Raw genomic sequence first — 19,075 nt, 5'->3', positions numbered from 1 at the left:
CCTGCCGACGGGCCCATTCCACACTCTGCAACATGCAGCCTCAGGCCCCGAGTCGCGTTTAATGACCTCAGATGCCTGGAAGTCCTGGCCCTGCTCTGAATTCCCCTGGCATTTCTAATCTAGGTATCTCCGAAGCCACCTTTGGAATTATTCCCAAGCAACACAGGATCCTGTGCCTTCTCTCTTTGGCCACGTGAAGCCAGCGCTCTGACCCACTGTGGAGAGAGACTGTACTTGGACTTGTTTTTCCCCCTCTCCCTGGGAGAGCCTGGAGTCATCTGCATGTTCTTGTCTGGAGCCCTCACTCAGTTCCAAGAAGAGAAAGAGCTGCCGTTTATAAGCAGCTGACTGTGCCCCAGGGTGCATTACCGTGTGATCTCATATGATCTCATTTAAATCCTTCAGTGTCATTTGCAACAACCCTGGGAGAAAGGTGTTATTATCCTCCCCATCTAACAGGGAAAGAATTCACACAGAAGCAGACAATTCCAGTAACTCACTGCCAGTCTCAGCTACTCACTGGGGGAGCCAGGCTCAACCCCAGGCCTGTTTATCTCCACGGCTGGCTGGAGTTCAAGGCATCATCCATGCCCATGAAACAGAGCTGCGTGTCTATGAAGCCTGTGCCTTTGGCTTGAAGTTAGATGCTCTGTGCAATGGAGCTAACCAACCATGGCCAAAAAGCAGTTGTCATGATATCAGAAACCCATTACAACCCACGGAGCCTCTGAAAGATGCTTCAGAATATGTTCTGTGAGTTGAAAGTGATGCCAAGCATTCTGCTCCCCTGGAAACAGCTGCCCAGGGCTTGAAGCAACAAGAACAATCCCCAAACGCAGATCCAGCCTTGCGCCGACCCTTCCAACTGCCTTCCCCCTCCCAGGCGATGACATACTCTGAGCCAGGAGGAGGCTGTCCTCCTGGCAAGAACAGCATGACATGACACCAGAAAGGACGATGCAAATGATCTCAGAGTTGCACAAACTGGACGGTTGCAGGTTTCCTCTGGGTGAACAAGGCAATCCTAAAACGAAGCAATCTGTATTTAAGCCATTGTCAACAACAGCAACCAAAAGAAGCCTCAGTCCCCATCCTTCTGTCATGGTTCCTAGAGGTTCTGCTGTTGCTACAGATGACCTGTTCTGCGGTTGATTTTCTGAAGTAGGCAATGGGTTAAGCATATTACCAGTTTTCAAGGGAAACAACTGCCAAATTGAGCTCGTTAGGTGGTGAGCATGTGTGGCATGCAAATCTTGTCCTGTCACTTTCCTGATTAAAATCCTTCAGTGTTTTCTCATTGCCTAAGGAAAATGTGTCCTCGACACGGTTTGCAAGGCCCTTGACCATGGAACCCAGACTGTATCTCAGGCCTCCCTTCTCTGGGTTCTCCCCTAGTCCTCTGCGGGCTCCTCTTTTTCAGCTGTGCGAAGCTCTCCGGACTCCTTCGGGCTGGGCCCTGACACTGGCTGTTTTTGCTGGATCCTCCCTCCACCTCTCCCTCCCCTCCTCTCCCAGTTTTTCAAGGCTCTGTTTAAAGTCCTGTCTTCAGGGAAGCTCTCTTGTTCTTAGGCTCTAAATAACAGTCTCTTACTCCCTCAGCCTCTGCTTCCTTTTCATAATATTTATCCCTCTTGTTTAGTGTCTGCTTCTCCAGCAGCCAGTAAATTCCAAGACAGTAGGCTGGCGTCTCTTTTGTTCAGTGCTGCATTCCCAGCACCTAGCAAAAAGTCTGCTACACAGGAGGCACCCAAGAAATATGTATGGCATGGAGGAAGTCAGGAGAGACCACTCATGTAGCACTCCTGGTTCCAACTGGGTCCAGAACCGGGCCTCGTGCCGAAAAAGAAGTAGCATCATCTGCACGCCGTTCCCAGCATGCAGGTAACAGGCGCTGAGTGAGTGTACCTCCCTCCTGCCTCCAAACAGATCTTCCGTGTTTCGTGGTGACACGCTGTTCCCAGACCATACAACTGTGTGTGCAACACACTATTTCCACGTCTCTAGATTTTGCTCCTCGTTCCTGCGCAGATGTTTTCTTGGGAGGCCCAGTCCTTTCCTGAGCACAGAGAAGGACCCCTACAGTTCTGTTCTTCTGTTGCCTTCTGACTCATAGTGCCATAGTGGTGCATGCCTCTGACATATTAATGGCAATATCTGACAGTGGGGAGTTGTTGGGTAATTTCCCGATAAACGTAGCCAAACAAGTCTTAAGCATTGATGTGGCTGTTATTGCCATCAAGATTAGGTTCTCAGCCTAGTCCCCACCCCATTCCCCTGGCCGGTCCCCAGAATGTGCTTCCAAGCCACTAACTCCAGTCATCAAAGAGAATAGGTTCTCCAAGAATACAAATTCAATATATTATTAACTGAAACTAAACATGACTAAAGGAATAATTCTCCCAGGAAAAGCAGCATGTGTTGAATTCCAAAGTAAGATAACACTTTGGATTATCTTCTGCTCTTCTCCCTGGTATGCAAAGCAGGCACTGGGCTTAGCATGCTAGGCACAGTCTCAAGGTCACCAGCAAGTTCTTGTGATTAGAAATGGATGTGGAGGCAGCCAGAAGGTGAGGCCCTGCCCGAGTGCCCCAGGTGGGTCTGTGGCTTCTCTACAACTGAGGATCTTTTCATTCCAATGGAAAGACATACACCTATTGGTGCCATGGAAGGACATACATGGGTGCCAGTCAGTCACAGCATGCCAGAGGGCTAGGAGATGGGTTTTAAGATCTCCACAAGCCACTTTTGAAGCCCTGAAAGAGTCAATGAACCAGAGCCCTGAAGCAGGCCACTTCTGCCCGGGGCTTTTGGAAAGCTCTGCAAGTGGGTTACCTCAAGTGCTGCCCCAAACTCTGGGCCAGGCCCTGCAGCCCAGGAGCCTGGGCTGCTGCTGCCCTTGGCTCCAACTGTGGTGCCTGCTGCCCTCAGGGCCTTTGCAGACCCATGGGGCTCCACTTTGTCATCTAAATGTGCTTCTCAAGAACAGAATTGCAATCCAGAGCAGAATGGATATTGAAGCAGCAGTTATCACTAGAATTTCACTGTGCTTTGTTTTTTTCAAACACATTTTATATTTATTTCATTTCATTCTGAGTTGTCTCCTTTTCAGCAGAAGAAGATATTGAGTCTCATAGTGACTTGCCCAAGGTCACATCGTTAGTAAGCAGCAGTACCGGGAGTTGACTAGGTTCTTTGGCTCCAAAACTCGTGTCATGCGGCACAGCTGTGTGGCGGCTGATGGTTGCCTTTGGAAATGGGGACAGCAGGAGCCTGGGTCTGGTGACCTGCATGCTAGGGCTTTCTCTGCCCCGTTTGCTCCAGCTGCTCTCCAGCCTCAGGTGTCAGTTAATGGTTGGCACACTCCCTTTGGCACTTCTGTTGTGAAAAATGTACTATTGCCAGCTTTAAAAAGGCCCTGGGCCTCCCAGAGAACTGTCATTCTCTGAAAACGACAAGCTGCCCCCCACCCCACCATGGAATTCACAGATAGCGGGAAAATTCAAGCATGTTCTCTTTCTGTTTCTAGAGCTTAGTGACTGAGGTAAGCCATCAAGCAACATAGCTCACCACTTTCTCTGACAGAGGTTGTGTTGCAGAGCTGGGCTAAGAACCGTCGCTGGCCCTCGGGATGAGATGGGTAGAGCTGGAGCTGGTAGGCAATGGCAGAGGGACCTTATTTTCTTGAAATTTGGGCAAGAGCAGGCCCAGCCTAGATAGACACTAATAACCACTGAGTTCCATGATGCCTGCTGTCTGTGCTATATTGCTGCTACCTAGTTCGGTGCCTGGAGCCTATTAAGTATGCGATACTGGAATATGTTGTGTCTGAGCCTTTGCTGAATATGGACTAATTGCTTCCAATGGGACGGGGACACTGGAGGCTCCAGACCTGGAACTCCACATCCACTGTGGTTAGACACGTACAGAGGAGATCACCTGTCCTCGGGAAGTCAGACTTATGTTGGAAGTCACCAGACAACAAAATAAGAGTCTGGGTATAATAGGCCACAGTATAGGGGTCTAGGGAAATCTAGGTGCCCCCAGGTAGGGCTGTACTCAGACACAAGATATCCAAAGAGATGCTAGTCAGGAACCCAGGCAGGTAGCAGGGGTCCTGAAAAATGTTTCTTCAGGAAGAGGGCTCCGAAAACTAGGCTGAGGCCCTCAATGTGGTAGTGAGGGGGATTTGCAAAAACAAGACAGAGTCCCCATACTGTGTGAAATCAAGGAGATCAAGGCAGGGCACATGCTGGGTGATTAGAACTGCCACTAGGCCAGGGACAGATTCCAGGCCAGGTGAACATGGTGCAGAGACGGGCCGAGATGTCTGGCTGAATTTCATGCCACTACTGAGGTCTGAAGTGAGGTGGCGTCTATAGGTGGGATTGCAGGTGTGACGTCAAGGGGAGAGGGAGCCTTCCCCATGGAGGGCCTGGCTAAGGCCTCATTTCTGCCCATAGATTTGACAGAGGCTTGGGTCTATCTAGGGTAGATGGCCTCCATGGGGTGTTTTTTATGAAAGTAAAAAAAAATATTGGCATCTCCCAAGGAGCACAAATAGAAGAGGCTGGAGCCTGCAGGTCCTGGGTGGGGGGTAGGGGCTCATGGGCACATTCCATGGGATCAAGCAAGTGCTGGGTCAGCTGCCACTCTGTTACCAGCCACCCACACCCTGCTCTCTCCAGGCAGGTCTCCGCCCTTGGAGCTTGTGGTTTAGGAAGGGAGAGAGACCATGCCTCCATGGACTTCAGAACAAGCACAGAGTGGCCTCTGTACAGACAAGCCCAGATGCAATCACAAAAGAGGACCACATTTTGGGATAAGGGAGTTGGGAATGGAAGGGCAAAGTTCCCCAGAGCAGGGGAAGAGTGACAGGCGAGAAAGTCTCTAAAGGGTTTTGTACAGCCTCAAAAATGAAAAAGAGGCAAAGAGTCAAGTAAAAAACAGGTTTTATCAGTGAAGTCATCTTTATAGCATCTCTGTTGTCGTCCGAGACCGCATCTCATGCACTGACTTCCATTCAGAGGCTGTTCAAAGCAGAGATTGCTTATTTCCCACTGAATCAGAGGGAAATAATTCCCACTGGAGCATTCCCCTGAGCAGGCGGGAGGAGGCTGCTGTGGAATTGATCCCTTATGCATTGCAGGCTTCCCTTCTGCAGCCCAGGGGCAGGGAGAGGTGATGGTGGGGCAGTCCAGGACTTGTACCGCTCCAGAAAGCTAAAGATGGGGGTGGGTGCAGGATAGGCCCCTGGGATGACCCTCTTCTCCTCTGATGGCCAGAGAGGCCCGAAAGATTGCTGGTCCTTTGCTCAGTCTGGTCCTCCCCTAAGCCTCCTGCCCCAGCAGCCTCTCCAGGTCCTGGGGTGTCAGGAATGCCTGCAGGCCCCAAATGCCTGGAGCTCCCAGGAGGCCATCATCTTGACCGCTCCACTGGGCTCCTGACAATGTGGGATTTTGCTGGTTGACCATGGATGGGATCCTACACCAGGTTGAATGAGCTTCCTGCCCAAGGCTAGACCAGGTCAGTAGGCAGAATCCAGGGGACCCCAACTCTCACCACAATGGAAACCCACTGCTGAGCTCTCCTCGAATGCCCCTGAGGGAGCCCCCACTCCAGTGTCCTCCTTCAATCTCCTCTCTCCTCTAATACACTTGCTTCTGTCCCCTCTTAAGTTCCTCTATTTTTCTTCCCAATACATGTACAAAAAAAGCATTAAATAATTTTCACTGTGTTTTTCTCTAGGTACAAAAAAGACCGTCTTAGCCTCTGGGCCTGAGGCTCGGAAGAATCAGTGCAGGGCAGGGGAGGGCACGTTAACTGGGACTTGAGACCTTGGCCCACCTCAGCTACCAAATGGCTGGGGTAAGGCCTCTGTGTGTAACTCCCAAGGCTTCATGGAATTGACAGTGTCCATGGACAGCAGAAGGTTATGGAAGTGGAGAGGCCATTGCTATTGGGTTCAGTTACCATTATCCAGGGGCTCTGCCATCACCAGCACTCCCCACCCAGGCAAAGCCAGTCCCGAGGTCTCCCCTGCATCTTCCTTCTTCCTGGATCCCATCAGCACCACCCTTCATCTCTGAATGTCCCCTCTTCCTTCCCCCACCTGGAATGTCTCTTCCCAGGGAGGTGACATAGATGAGAATTGTGGTCTTGGAAGCTAAAGCCGAACCCAAGACCAGACCAAATCAAAACACTCCACCACGCCCTGCAAAGTACATTGTATTTCCATCCTTCACAGATTCCACTGTTACCACGCCCAGACCAAGGCTGGACATTATCCTAAACGGTCTCCAGGCTATGCATGGCCTGCCATTCTGGTGCACTCTTGGTTAGCTCCTGTCCCCCACCCCAGCTCCATGACCGTCTTACCCTCTAAGGCAGGACCCCTCAGAGTCCATGGGGGAGATGCTGTTAGACCAGCCCTTACCTCCCTGCGGGGGAGCAAACGTGAACCCACGTAGGTGCTGCTGCCCTTGAGTCTCCACTCCATGGTGGCCTCTGGCTTCCCCCCAGCCCTCCCACTTCAGAGCACCAGGAACCAGCCATCCCACCACTTTGTTCTCATGTGTGTTTATTGAGCGCCCACGGAGTCCGTGGTACTATGCTCAAGGTTCAGAGCCACAGTCCAGTCAAAAGGAGACCAGAACTAGTACAGAGAATGTTTCATAGCTGCTTAACATCTGGTAAGGGGTGGGGAAGGGCCAAACTAATCACAAAACAAATTCCTATTCAAAAGCAACAGAATCTCCTCTGAGAGTAATATATATTCTAGGCACACGCGCACGCACAAACGCACACACCCTTCTGAGTGAACACCTAGGTCTACCCACTTGGTTGTATATGCATGCATATACAGGTATTTGTGGGTAAACATCAACTATACTGCTCACATTCACACATGCACGCACACACACACCACCGCACACACAGATAATCTGGCTTATGCTATCAAAGATGCTATGTCTCCAGGTTCTAGTGGAAGCAATCTGTCCTAGACACCCGCAGCATGCAAAACTCAGAAGACCCGGAGAGTCACAGTTAAGGAGGAGACGGGGAGACGCGAATACGTTTCCACCCTCGGGGCCCCGCCACAGCACGCGAGGTCGCTCTTTGTTGGCAACACAAAGCCTTCGTGAAGGGCTCTCAGGGCAGAGCGGAGGAGCTGGAGGCCTTCTGTCCAGTGGCAGAGCCCACGGGAGCCCTGGGGGGTTCACCAATCTTCAAGGCAGAGTTGAAAACTCTGGTTTTCAAGTGTGTAGTCCTGCAAACGGTATTCTTTGGGACGGCACGGCAGATCGAGGTGAGAGTTCCTTTTCTCGTTGCTCTCTGCAGCTTCCCACGTGTGCTAACGCATTTTGTAGTCATTAGATACAGATGTTTCACACAGCTGTCCCTTAAAATCCAAGTCTACTGTGAAATCGAGGTCTCGCTGCAAGGCAAAGAGAGAGCGAAGGGTCAGGCAGCCGTCTGGGTACGAAGCCACAGCCCCACTTTCTGGCACCGCCTACTCCTGGCACCACAGGGATGGGTAGCACCGGCGTCTTAAGGCTTTCTGGCTAAGGGGTTCCCCTGAACAGCCCACAGGAATCCATTCTGCTGCCTCCTTGTCCACACAGGAAGTTCTTCCACTTCTCCCTAAATCCTTCATGCTCTAATAACAAATTGTTCCGAGTTCATCCTGGAAGTAAACTGATTTGGGTGGTTGAGTGTTCTGTGAGGTGACCTTCAGAGCACTCTGCAGACGCTTTTAGCGCACAGGCCCACACCTGGGGCTGCCCAGAAAGCGTCAGCCGGTCTCCCTCACACCAGGCCAGCTGAAGAAATGCACGCCAAACATCCTCCAGCCACCAGGAGCTTATCTCCTGGCCCAGCTCATGCTAAATGAGATAGGACCCATTTATTTGAAAGCCTCTCACAGGAAGAGCTGGAAGCTGTCTTCAAAGCCAAGGCAGTCCAGAATTGGACCCAGGGAAAACCTCTATTTGTGGAGTTTTGAGGGGTCAAGCCTGAGTCCCTCAATTAGGCCTGGTCACGTCCACATGTGGCTACCGACTGCCTCCCTCAGTAAGTTTCTGACTGTTCACGAGACACTTAAGAACCCGGGCAAGTGGGTCTTGAGCGAGCCAGCTCCGTGAGGCCCTTCTCCCTTATGTCCTTATGGTCCCTCGGCACTTACCACATTTTTGGCATTTGGCTTCATTGATATGGTCCCGTAGATTTCCTCCCCCCTCCGGACAGTGAGGTAATCTTCCAAGTAGAAGACGGTCTGCTTCCAGTGAGTGTAGGGAGCATCAGGGGCTGAGGGGTGAAAGAACAGGGGAGGTGGGAAGAAAGAGTCAGAGACGATGTCTCCGAAGGGATGAGGCTGGGACCCTGCATAGAAGTTGCTGGGCTTCCCCTGGGACTCACTGAAACCACCCACCCTAGTACTCTTGTTGGGCCAGGTGCATGGTCCTTATAGCCTGCCTCCAAGTCCCATCAGAACTCCCTCTCAGCCCCAGTGGCCTCTCCTCCCATCACATCCCTATCCCCTCAGTGCTGGGGATCAGAAGACAAACAACCTGATACTACATGTTCATAGCAAGGGACGGATGACGAATGCCCTGTCACCCACTAAATGCATCGACATACGTGCATCTGAACATGCTGCTGTTTTTAATTAGTTCAACAGAATGAAGGTCTTCAGACAGTGTGGGGAAGAGATTTGCAGAGTAGGCCCTCCTATCTCCCCTTAAATGCCGTCATTCATGCAAACTCCACAGCATAACCAGTTTCCCCAGATCCACTGATATGGCAGGTACTTGGTCCTCAATCTTACAAATAGCTTTCCCTGCTGGGCACACATAGTGGCTCGTAGCTGTAACCCCAGCTACTCAGGGAGGCAGGAGGACTGGTTGAGCCCAGGAGTTCAAGACCAGCCTGGGCAACATAATGAGAAAACTAGGCGAGCATGGTAGCACACATCTGTGGTCCCAGCTACTCAGGAGGCTGAGGCAGGAGGATGCATTGAGCCTGGGAGTTCAAGGTTGCAGTGAACTATGACTATACCACTGCACTCTAGCCTGGGTGCAGACCAATGAGTAAGACCCTGTCTCAAAAAAAAAAAAAAGCTTTCCCTCCCTGCTTCTCTGTGCATGGGGAACTAAACCTAGCACCTTGGCCCAGACCTGCTGTAGGGTTTCAGGTGTATCTTCCTAACTGGATCAGAAAGAAATAAGGGATGGTCCTTGTTCCACAACTCTAATGCTGGCCCACAGCTCATTCATCCTGTATGACCCAAAGCCATAGTGGTACTTGCGCCTCCCCCATATCTGCCATTGAGTCTCTTCCCTCCCCTCTCAGCACACGATACATTCTCCAGTTAAATGTGAGGGGTTCTGCCTCATAGGCCACCGTCCTCGCCAGCAGCTGTCTCTGAAATCCTTCCTCTCCCTCCTTTCCAGCCTCTCTCTTCCTCATCCTTCCTCTGGGAAGCCTTGCCTGACCCCCAAAACCTGGAGTGAGAGCTCCCAAGGCACCCTGAGCTTCTGTTATTGTGGTGCCTGTCACACAAGATAAATGCCTTCCCGCCACCCCCGTTTGTCTGCATCCTCCATGGACTGCAAGCTCCATGAGGGCAGGGACCGGGCCAGCCTTGCTTCCTTGGTGCCTGCCTCTGTGCTTGGTAGATCTACGAGTATTAAATAAATGAATGATGGTAAGAACCCAAAGAGCAAGTGTCTGTAGTGCTTCAATGTACTCGTACGTGTCCAACTACCCTGGGGGCCTTTGGAATCTACAGACTGCAGAAGAACCCATCTTGTTACAGGAAGTTCCTCTTGGTTTGGGCTGTTGCATTCCTCTACCAGGATTTCCTCTTTTTTTTTTTTTTTTTTTTTTTTTTTTTTTTTTTTTTTAGGACCGACGATAAAGATGAGAAGACTTCGGGATAAGTCTTCAAAACACTTCAAAAGCTGTCACATGGAAAGACTTATATGTGGCCTTATCATGGCTTTGGGGGCAGAACAAAGGCTAGTCACTAGGAATCATTAGAAGGCAGATTTTTAATTTACCAAGAATTAGAGCTGTCTCACAATCATATGAGCCACCTGAGGTCCACCCTGGCAGGTGTTCACACAGCACCAACTGGGGCTTGATCATGCAGTGACTCAGACCAGGTGACCTCTAAGAGCTTTCAAAACCCCAAGGCCAATTTTAACAGCACTGAAGAGTCTGTCTTTCTCTGCCCTTCACAATGAACTGTTTTGATCAAATGTCAGTGGTTTGGAGAGAGATTCAAGTAGCCCTGCATGTGTGCATTTGGGAAATCGATGCAAACTCAAGGTCATGGGGAGAAAGTGCAGCCTGCACATTTGGAAAGGGAAGGAGGATCATGAATGTGCAGTCTATCCCTTTCAGACCCTGCCTGGGTTCCTGAACACATCCAGCCTTTCTGGCCTCCAGGGCATACTGCTGTCTGCAGACAAAGTCCACCTTCTCCCAACAACCGTCTCTGCCAGCTACCTCTAAACAGTCAAAAGATAGTTCCTGGTTATGTGTGGAGACTGTCAGTGTATGACTGACAGCACTGTCGCCCCCACTTCCACCTACACCAGCTCAGACAGGTGTCTGTCTCCTGTTCCTAAAGACCTTCAGGCAAAGGGAATTCAAGCAGCCTCCTTCTGTCACCTAATCCGATGCCTTATGAGACCCCCAGAGACTTCCTGGCCCAGATTTGTCAGCCATGGGGTCTGCCTCTGATGGTAGTCCCCAAAATATGCCGACTTTGAGTTGGAGGAAGATGATTATTTTCCTTGATATCAACATCAAAGGGTTAAGAACATCCATAAACATCTCATTTCCATGATGGGCCCATTAGCCATGGAGTAACTGTCTAAACCAGTTTTCCCAATCCTGGTTCTCCATCAAAGTGCCCAGGAGAAACTTAGTAAAAGTCAATGTTTTGATTCTACTCCAAGAGATTTGAAGTCAGTAATTCTGGGGGGCGTGGGGGGGCAGGTGATGTAGACACACAGCCATGGCTGAATCGCAGTGCATCTCCTGATCTCCTTTGGGAAGGTAGAGTGGGAAAGACATTTAATTAGGTGACAATAGCCCAGTGTCCAGTCTCCACTTTGCCACTGACATGTGATGTGACCTGGGGCTCCTTTTCCTCATCTGCAGAATATGGGTCATGATATTCATCTCCTGACGTATTGTGAGGATGGGATGAGATGAGATGAGGAGGGGAAAGGATCATAGACTAAGGGTGATCAAACCTCCTGCTGTGCCTGGGACAGTTCCGGTTCACATCTGTTTTCTTGGCATAATGATTAATAGCTCTCCCTTTCACCTGCAAACATGTCCTTAATGGAAAGACGAGTTACATGGCCACCCTACCTAAAACATATTAGGCCCACGTTAGGGACTTACTAAGCCATTGCATCAGGCAAGTCTTTGGTCATTAGAGTGGTATAAAATTTTATTAGTCCATCAACTATGGCTCTGGCCTGCAAAGGTATGCCGCCTCTCTCTAGTGGTGGAGAATGTCTTGGAAAACATCCAGAATATCACCGTGCACAAGGGTGGGCACTCAACAAAGGGTTGTGGACAACATCTAGAGTTCTCCTTGTCAGGGAGGAAAGCTTTCCCTTCCCCTGCCCCAACCCCATCTATGACCATCCAGACTGTACAATTGGCTTTCAGCCTTCCCCAATCTGAAGATGCCTCCCTGTTCTTAGCATTCCGGCCCCACATACCCCTTTTCTCCCTCCCACAAGTCCCTTCACCATCACAGTCTCTCTGATTCTAGGCTTTAAGCAGCTTTTCTTCTACATTTTGAAGTGAGCATCACCAGTACTGCCTGCAGCATTCCCAGTGCAGTGCATTCATTCACCATTCCACAGACTTCCACTTAGGATGCCTGCCACAGGCCAGGTATGGCTCTAGAATTGGGGAACAGCAAACGGGATGAACACCAGTTTGTCCCCTCCTCCCCCAATCATACTGCCTCAGTGAGAAGACATTCAGGCAAATAGTGAGAAGTAGGGTGGGTGCTATGACCGAGGATGGGGCTTGGGAACACAGGGAGCTGAGGGTGCAAATGGCAGGGCCTGGCCTCTCACCAGAGTTTTCCTGGTGCTTTTGGAAAGGGAATGGAATCCTGCTTCCCATCTCACTGACCAGTGGCTAAGTGGCTGGTGGTCCTTTCTGGGATATAATTTTTCTAGCTGTAAGTTTGGAATTATATTCTCTAGAGAATTCATAGGCCTTTTGGAGAATTGAGGACTAAGCACCAAGAAGCTTCTTTAATGTGGGAAAATGACTCAATGTCACAGGATGTCAATGGCAGAAAGGCACTGCCTGAGCCCAAGGCCCAGAAAGTAAACTTGCCCAAAGTCCTCTCCAATGTCTGATCTGCCTACCTTGCTGATACCTGAAAAAACTAGGGTTTGCACCCAGGCCTGCTTCTGCTGGGGCTCCTGCCCTTCCACCCGCTACCTGGCTTTCCTGGATTACACAGCAGCCCCAGGGGCCCCAGTTCCCACTTCTATCCCCACCCCACTGAGGATGTGTTGTGGTGGGGGGGGGGCACCGTGCCCACTGGCTGCCACAGCCTGGAACCCTGGCTGTTTGTGCCTATTTGTGACAGCTTCTGCCTGGAGCTGCAGAGACGTCAGAGTCATTAGAAGGGATCATTTTTCAGGCTGTGCGGTATGGGATGTGTTTCTAAGTGGCCCGCAGAGCGCGCTACCGCTGGGCTGAGACAGAAAACTCAGTTGGGGGTTGATGCAGAGGGACTACACACAGCAGGATACACTTTGCATCAAGTTCAAAAACAGCTGAGACCAAACAATACCTTGTTTAGGCACACACATCCATGTGATAAAACTTTTCATAAATAGCAAAGGAATAAAGAACACAAAATTCAGGATAATGTTCATCTAGAGGCGATACGGGAGGTGGGATGGGGTGGGGCATCCAGGAAGATGCAGAGGTGTTGGCAGCATTTCAGTCATTGAGTCAGGGCATAGCTCGAATTAATAAGTGTAAGCAAATTAATGCAAATATGCATTAATTGATTTACATTTAATTATAATTATAATATTACAGTTATTACCATGTCTTTCTAGTCAATATTTATATTTTAGTTAAAAACAATTTATTTTTAATATTAACTAATGTATTCACCTTCTAATAGTAATACTAATAAATTTATTTATTAGTATTTATTAATTTATTTTGTTAGTATTTATTAATTTATTCTAGTTACTATTTACATTCTAGTTAATAGTAATTAATATATATTCTAGTTGCTGAGTTACTTGGTGAGTTCATGGATATTCATTATATTAATATATAAATTAGCAAAAAGTGAACCATGAATGGTCCAATAATGACATATGGCATGAACCAAGAACTAGGATTAATCTAAGTCTGTGCATCTGAGATCCATAAAAACAGAAAGGGTTACTCGGTCAGTTGTCAGAGTATAGATAGTCTGAGTATACCCCACTGCTAACCCACATGAACTAGGAAAGAAATTTGCTACCTGCTAGTAACAGAGCCCCCATGCTGACATACGAAGGTGGCTGAGAAAGCAACTCAACAAATTATTCTCCCACCCACATTGCTATCCATATAGGCATGTGCCAAGAAGAGAGATCTACGTCAGCCAGAAAGAAAAGAGTCTTGGTGAGGCCTGAGGGTATACCTGAGTGAGGAGATGGAATAGCCTTTCCAGAAGAAAGTCAACATTGGTCAAATTCTCAGCCCTCTGGTTCAGGGCAATCTTGCACAGAGGCAGTGGTCCTCAAGCTGGAGCATGCATCGCAATCACCTGGGGGTCTTGTTAAGACACAGACGGCTGGCCCCCACCCCCAGAGTTTCTGATTCAGGAGGTCCAGGGTGAGGCTCGAGAATTTGCAATTCTAACAATTTCCCAGGTGATACTGATGTTACCCGTCCAGGGACCACACTTTGAAAACCACTTCCCCAAGGCATGACAAACTGGAGACTGTAGGACCTCCAAATGTCTTTCAGAACCTAAGTTTGTAGAATTCTGTGCAAAAGGGAGGAGGCATAACACTATAATTGCAAAAAGACAGAGGAGCAGGCTCACAGCTGGATTTAGATCAGTGGTCTTTGAGCCACGTGGGACTGTGGTGGGGGTGTGACCAAAGACTAGGAAGGAAAGCCAATAGGTTAGAGCCGTCAGCACTCAGGGCAAATCCTCACCGTCTTTCAGGCAGCCCAGAGCTGATGTCTTGATTCTGGATGTGAGCTTAATCCAGGCTCCTCCACATGGGACCAGGAAGAATGTCATCCCTGACACCACAGAGCCAGGGAGCCATCTCTAGACAGGGTCCAGCAGGCTGTCTGCTTGACTTTGGGGACTAGAAATATTAATAGACCATCTCAAGGAAAATAAAACTCTGGCTGAGAGCTACAGGGATAGAGCCTGGGCTTTGAATACTTAGAACTTTTCCCAGAGTATCCTTGCCCATTGACTTTCTCATCAGCTGGGCAGGCCCTGGGTTAGACATCATCCTCGTGATGGAATAGGCAGAGCCAGCTCCTGTGACTTCATCCCTAGCTTCCAATCACAGCCACTGTCCCCAAGAAGGCTCCTCCCCAGCTCCCTCACTACCCCTACTCTCACCATTGCTAGGCACAGTCTTCCCAATCCTTCAAGATCAAAGTAAAATCCGCCTTCCCCCTCCTGGCTGCTCCTGCCCACTGGGAAGACATGTAATGCCCCTGTGAGGAGGGCAACAGCTGATAATGACCCAGATCAGGGCAGGAAAGCGCCAGCACTGCCTGGCTGACGGAGACCAGAAGTCCCAATCTTAGTAGTCAGGAGGTACTGGTTCTGGGAAAAGCCTTTCTATGAAGAGATAAATCTGTCTCTTGCCCTCTCTTTCCATAGGTAAAACAGAATCATTGAGACCAGCCTGGGCAATGAGGCAAGACCCCATCTCTACAAAAAAAAAAAAAAAATTAAAAATTGTCCAGGCATGGTGGCATGTGCCTGTAGTCCCAGCTACTTGGGTGGCTAAGGCAGGAGGATCACTTGAGCCCAGGAGGTCAAGGCTGCAGTGAGCTATGATTGCGCCACTGCACTCCAGCCTGGGAGACAGAGTGAGACCTTGTCTCTGAGAAAAAAAAAAAAAGCATCTTTGTGTTCATGGCTTCTGGAAGTAAAGAATCATGTCCTTGATTTCTGGTAGAACTCACCTCCCCACTCCCCCTACTAGACATACAATTACTCACCTCCTCACCCCCTCATGACATGCTCCCAATTCCCAGGAAGACTCAATAGGAACACATTCTCAAGGGCAGGGGTCATATCCTCATACACTTCTTAGAGCAATTTGTTTAGAACTGTGCTATAGAAGCCAGGAATGCAGAGATCACTGAGATATGATCCCTACTCATGCAGGAGACTGACAGTTGCAAGAAAGGGTGAAAGTGCTGAATAAATAATGGCAAGCTCTGTGTTGGAATCCTGTGTGGTTGTTTAAAAAAAGAAGCTAGGTATCTCTGTAAGGCTATGAGAGTATCACCAAGATAACGTTGTTAAATAAAGAAAAGGTAGCCGAGGGCAGTGTGGAGGGTAGGATCCAACCTAAGTTTTTTTAAAAAGGTGTAGTTTTGATATTGTACTATGCTTACATAAGACACCATCAATGGGGCAGCTGGGCAAAGGGTTCACACAACTCTGTGTACTATTTTTACAACTTCCTGTGAATCTACAATTATTTCAAAATAAAAAGTCAAAAAAGAGGCATCTATGGATATGCATGTGCTTGTGCACCCACTGAAATTTGGTGGAATGACACAAAAGAAATCATTAATAATAATGTTTGCCTCTGAAGAGTGGGAGTGGGATGGGTTGGGGGTGAGAATGTTTTCTTTGACTTTTTATACCCTTTTGTCCTGATTTCTTCTTGCTATTGCTCATGTGACTCAATTGAAACATCACCATGCCAGGCGCATGCATGAGATGTTAGGTTAGCCCTGAGGACATCAAACCTTGACCCAAAGGGAAGGCGGGGATCAGGTAACCCCTGAGCTGAGACAAGAAACCAGGTGAAGAGATGGGGCAGGGGTGGTGTTACCACCTGAATTGTCTCCCCCCTCCAGATTCATGTTGAAGTCCTAATCCCCAGTACCTGAGAATGTGACTGTATTTAGGAAAAGAGCTCTAAAAGAGGTGATTAAGTTCATCCAATCTGACTGGTGTCCTTAGAAGAGGCAATTAGGACACACATAGAGCCACCAAGGGCTCATGAGCACAGATGAAAGACCACGTGAGGACACAGTGAGAAGGTGGCCAACTACAAGGCAAGAGGATATCCCTCACCAGAAATCCACCCTGCTGACACCTTGCCTTTGGACTTCCAGCCTCCAGAACTGCATGTGTGGTTAAGCCCCCAAGCCTGGGTACTTTGTTATGGCTGCCCTTGCAGACTGATACAGGAGAAGAGGGGATGATAAGAGCCTCTGACTAAGGCCCCTCCCACCTCCAGGGCACACCTGGATGGTCAAGGGCTGGTGTGTGCAGAAGCCATGGCCCAGAGAACGAAGAGGCCTCACTGAGTTTAGAAGTCAGCAAGGAGCTCAGTGTAGCTGGGCCATCTGTGGGGTAGCAGCAATGGGACAGGGCTCGGCCAAGAGATGGGGTAAGGAATGAGGCTGGAGAGTGGGCCAGGGCCAGGCCATGGGATCTCCATTTGCCAGGCTTATCTACTGCAGGCAGTGAGGTACCTCATAAGTGGGGCTGGGATTTGGGAGTGGGAGTGGGGTGATCTTGGGGGAACACCAACAGAGATTTAATGAAGGATGGGTTGGTGTGAAAGTAAGGGAGAAGGGAAAGAGACATAAAGACCAGTGTGCAGGCTGCTGCAAGACAGGCTGTGTCCTGCACAGAGGCATGGCAGTGCAGGCTAGGCTTATTCAACTCCATCCATACCCACCACACAGAATGTGCTCAGAAAATGCTACCTGAACAAATAAGCATTTGAAAGGGCTTGGGGCCCCTCCCTGAGCCCTATCTCCTGCCTCTCCCTCGTCCAACACACTCTCAACTTGTGCTGTAACAACCACATTATTTACCTTCCCCTTGGAGAGCACAAGTGTAGGGATGGACAGTTCCTCCATGGCTGGAGAGGGTTGATAGGTGTCACCCAGCTAACACCCAGCCCCTTCTCCCCAAGTCAAGGCCAGCTCTGGTCACTCCACAAAGACTTGAGGAAGCATGGGAGAGGGAGGAGGCTCTGGGAAGCAACAAACAGCTCACCTGTGGAAAACCCCATTTTCTTGTGGCACTTGGTAAATTCAATATTAAAATAGGTGACCAGGGCGTGGACGTAGTCGTTGCGCTGTATCTGCAGGCAGAATGCAGATGTGAACGATAGCTCTTCCGTCTTCACTGTGTAAATATCCACCTCCTGCAGCCCAGAGAAGAGAGAATGCCAGGAACTTATTGCCTCCACCAAGTCTGGGTCCCGGTCAGCAGCCTCGTTCTGTGAGAGACTGTGGTCTGTCAGCCCTCTGAGGGATATCTTTATTCTTGGGGTGATTTCCCAGGCTCCCCACCACCCTCCCAATCACCTCCTCCATCCTTTCTAGGGTGGAGTATGCTCAAGCAATGGTGCAAATGGATTTGAATCAAAACCTGAGGGGAGCAGAATTCGGAAGGTAAATCTGCCGGGGTTTGGGGCTACAGGGGGATGATGGGGAAGGGAGAGAACAGGAGGGTTAATTAGACAATGCATCCCTTCACCTGTCAGAGCAGCCTCGAGTGGTCCACCCAGGCACTGCTCCATCCATCGCTCTTAAAATGTGGTCCCTGAAAGATCAGCATCAACAGTACCTGGGGGCAAATTCTGAGGGGGGCAGACCTGCTGGATCAAAACAGCAATCTGTGTTTTATCAGGCCCTCCAGGGATGTGGATGAACCAGACTACTCCTTCCCCAATTTTTTGATACTCAAGTTCCCAGCAATATGAGGCATCAAGGATGACATTAGGAGTAAGGACCTGAGCCCACAAAGTCACAGACAGAGCTTAGGAAAGTTCTGCTGGCCATTTTTAACAAGGCTGGACTGTTTTCAAAAATAAATAAAAAGGGAAAATAAGAAGTGAGAATTTTCAGTTCTGGCTGGGGAACATGGAACATGAAGAACTAATAACTCTAAGAATTTCAACTGGAAAGTGGCTGAAAATCAATCTCGCATGGGGAGCAGGAGGAATTGAAAGACGTCTGCACTGTGCTGTTCTTTTCTATGGAAGAATGCTGGCCTGCTGCTTGCTGGCCCCGTGAGGCAGGGCAAACCTACCAGAGCCCAAGAGGCATCCCAACAGATTCTAGTGAGGCCCAAGGCAGAACTTCCCATTAGTCAAGTTTGCGCAGCAAGGACCTCTGTCCTGAAAACTCTGTAAGAGCCAGAAGGCCATCTGTCTGCCTGGTTGGTTCCACAGGGACCTCCTGAGGCCCAGAAGATGGAATTATTAGCAGGAATTATGAGAGAGGGACCAGAGGGTAGGAAAACAAGACCAGCAAAGCGATGAGATGGCTTTTGTCTCGATGTATTTCTAGGATAAATAAAAGAAAAACAGATGCAAACTATCCTGGGGCCTTCAAAGAGAAGTCCTAACTCCACGGGGATGGACAGAGAAAAAGTGGTTAAGGGAACCAATCAGATCAGAGTCCTCCTGGGATCTGGGGTGTGTAGCCATGACATCCTCTGTGGAAGCTGAAGCTCTCTGACTGTTGATTGGGAAGAAGATGAGATTGTAGGTTTAGGGGAATGTGGGAGGCCCTTGGTGAGGTCACATTCAAATGCCAATTACACTGTGTTTCTAGAGCCCAAAGATGGGGAACAAGAACTAATTGAATGGTGAGCCCTTGGTCAAGCATGCAGAATTTGATGGGATTATAAAGCCCATCTTCTTAAGCTGAGCCTTTTATCCAAGACAAGAACCTCCTCTTTAGTGGCCATCTAGTGCTTGCTGAGCACCCATCCAGTGCTTGCTGATCATCCACCTAGTGCTTGCTGAACACCTTTAGGGATGGAGAATTCACT

At 49.3% G+C, this 19,075-nt stretch overlaps 1 protein-coding gene across 1 annotated transcript in view; it reads right to left on the bottom strand.

Moving 5' to 3' along the window:
• Nucleotides 1-6,560: 6,560 nt before the first annotated feature.
• PRMT8 (protein arginine methyltransferase 8) overlaps nt 6,561-19,075 on the bottom strand; it is a 96,590-nt gene continuing 84,075 nt past the window's right edge. The window contains exons 8-10 of the mRNA XM_054444597.2: nt 17,288-17,438; nt 8,183-8,304; nt 6,561-7,435 (exon numbers count right to left, since the gene is read on the bottom strand). Of these exons, the coding sequence (XP_054300572.1) occupies nt 7,352-7,435; nt 8,183-8,304; nt 17,288-17,438 (357 nt within the window). The 3' untranslated portion in view covers nt 6,561-7,351. The remainder of the gene's footprint in view (nt 7,436-8,182; nt 8,305-17,287; nt 17,439-19,075) is intronic.

This window comes from Pongo pygmaeus, chromosome 10, assembly GCF_028885625.2.
Source record: "Pongo pygmaeus isolate AG05252 chromosome 10, NHGRI_mPonPyg2-v2.0_pri, whole genome shotgun sequence".
Classification (NCBI taxonomy): domain Eukaryota; kingdom Metazoa; phylum Chordata; class Mammalia; order Primates; family Hominidae; genus Pongo; species Pongo pygmaeus.
The sequence above is the reverse complement of the archived record's forward strand: the minus strand, read 5'-3'. Positions and strand labels throughout refer to the sequence as shown.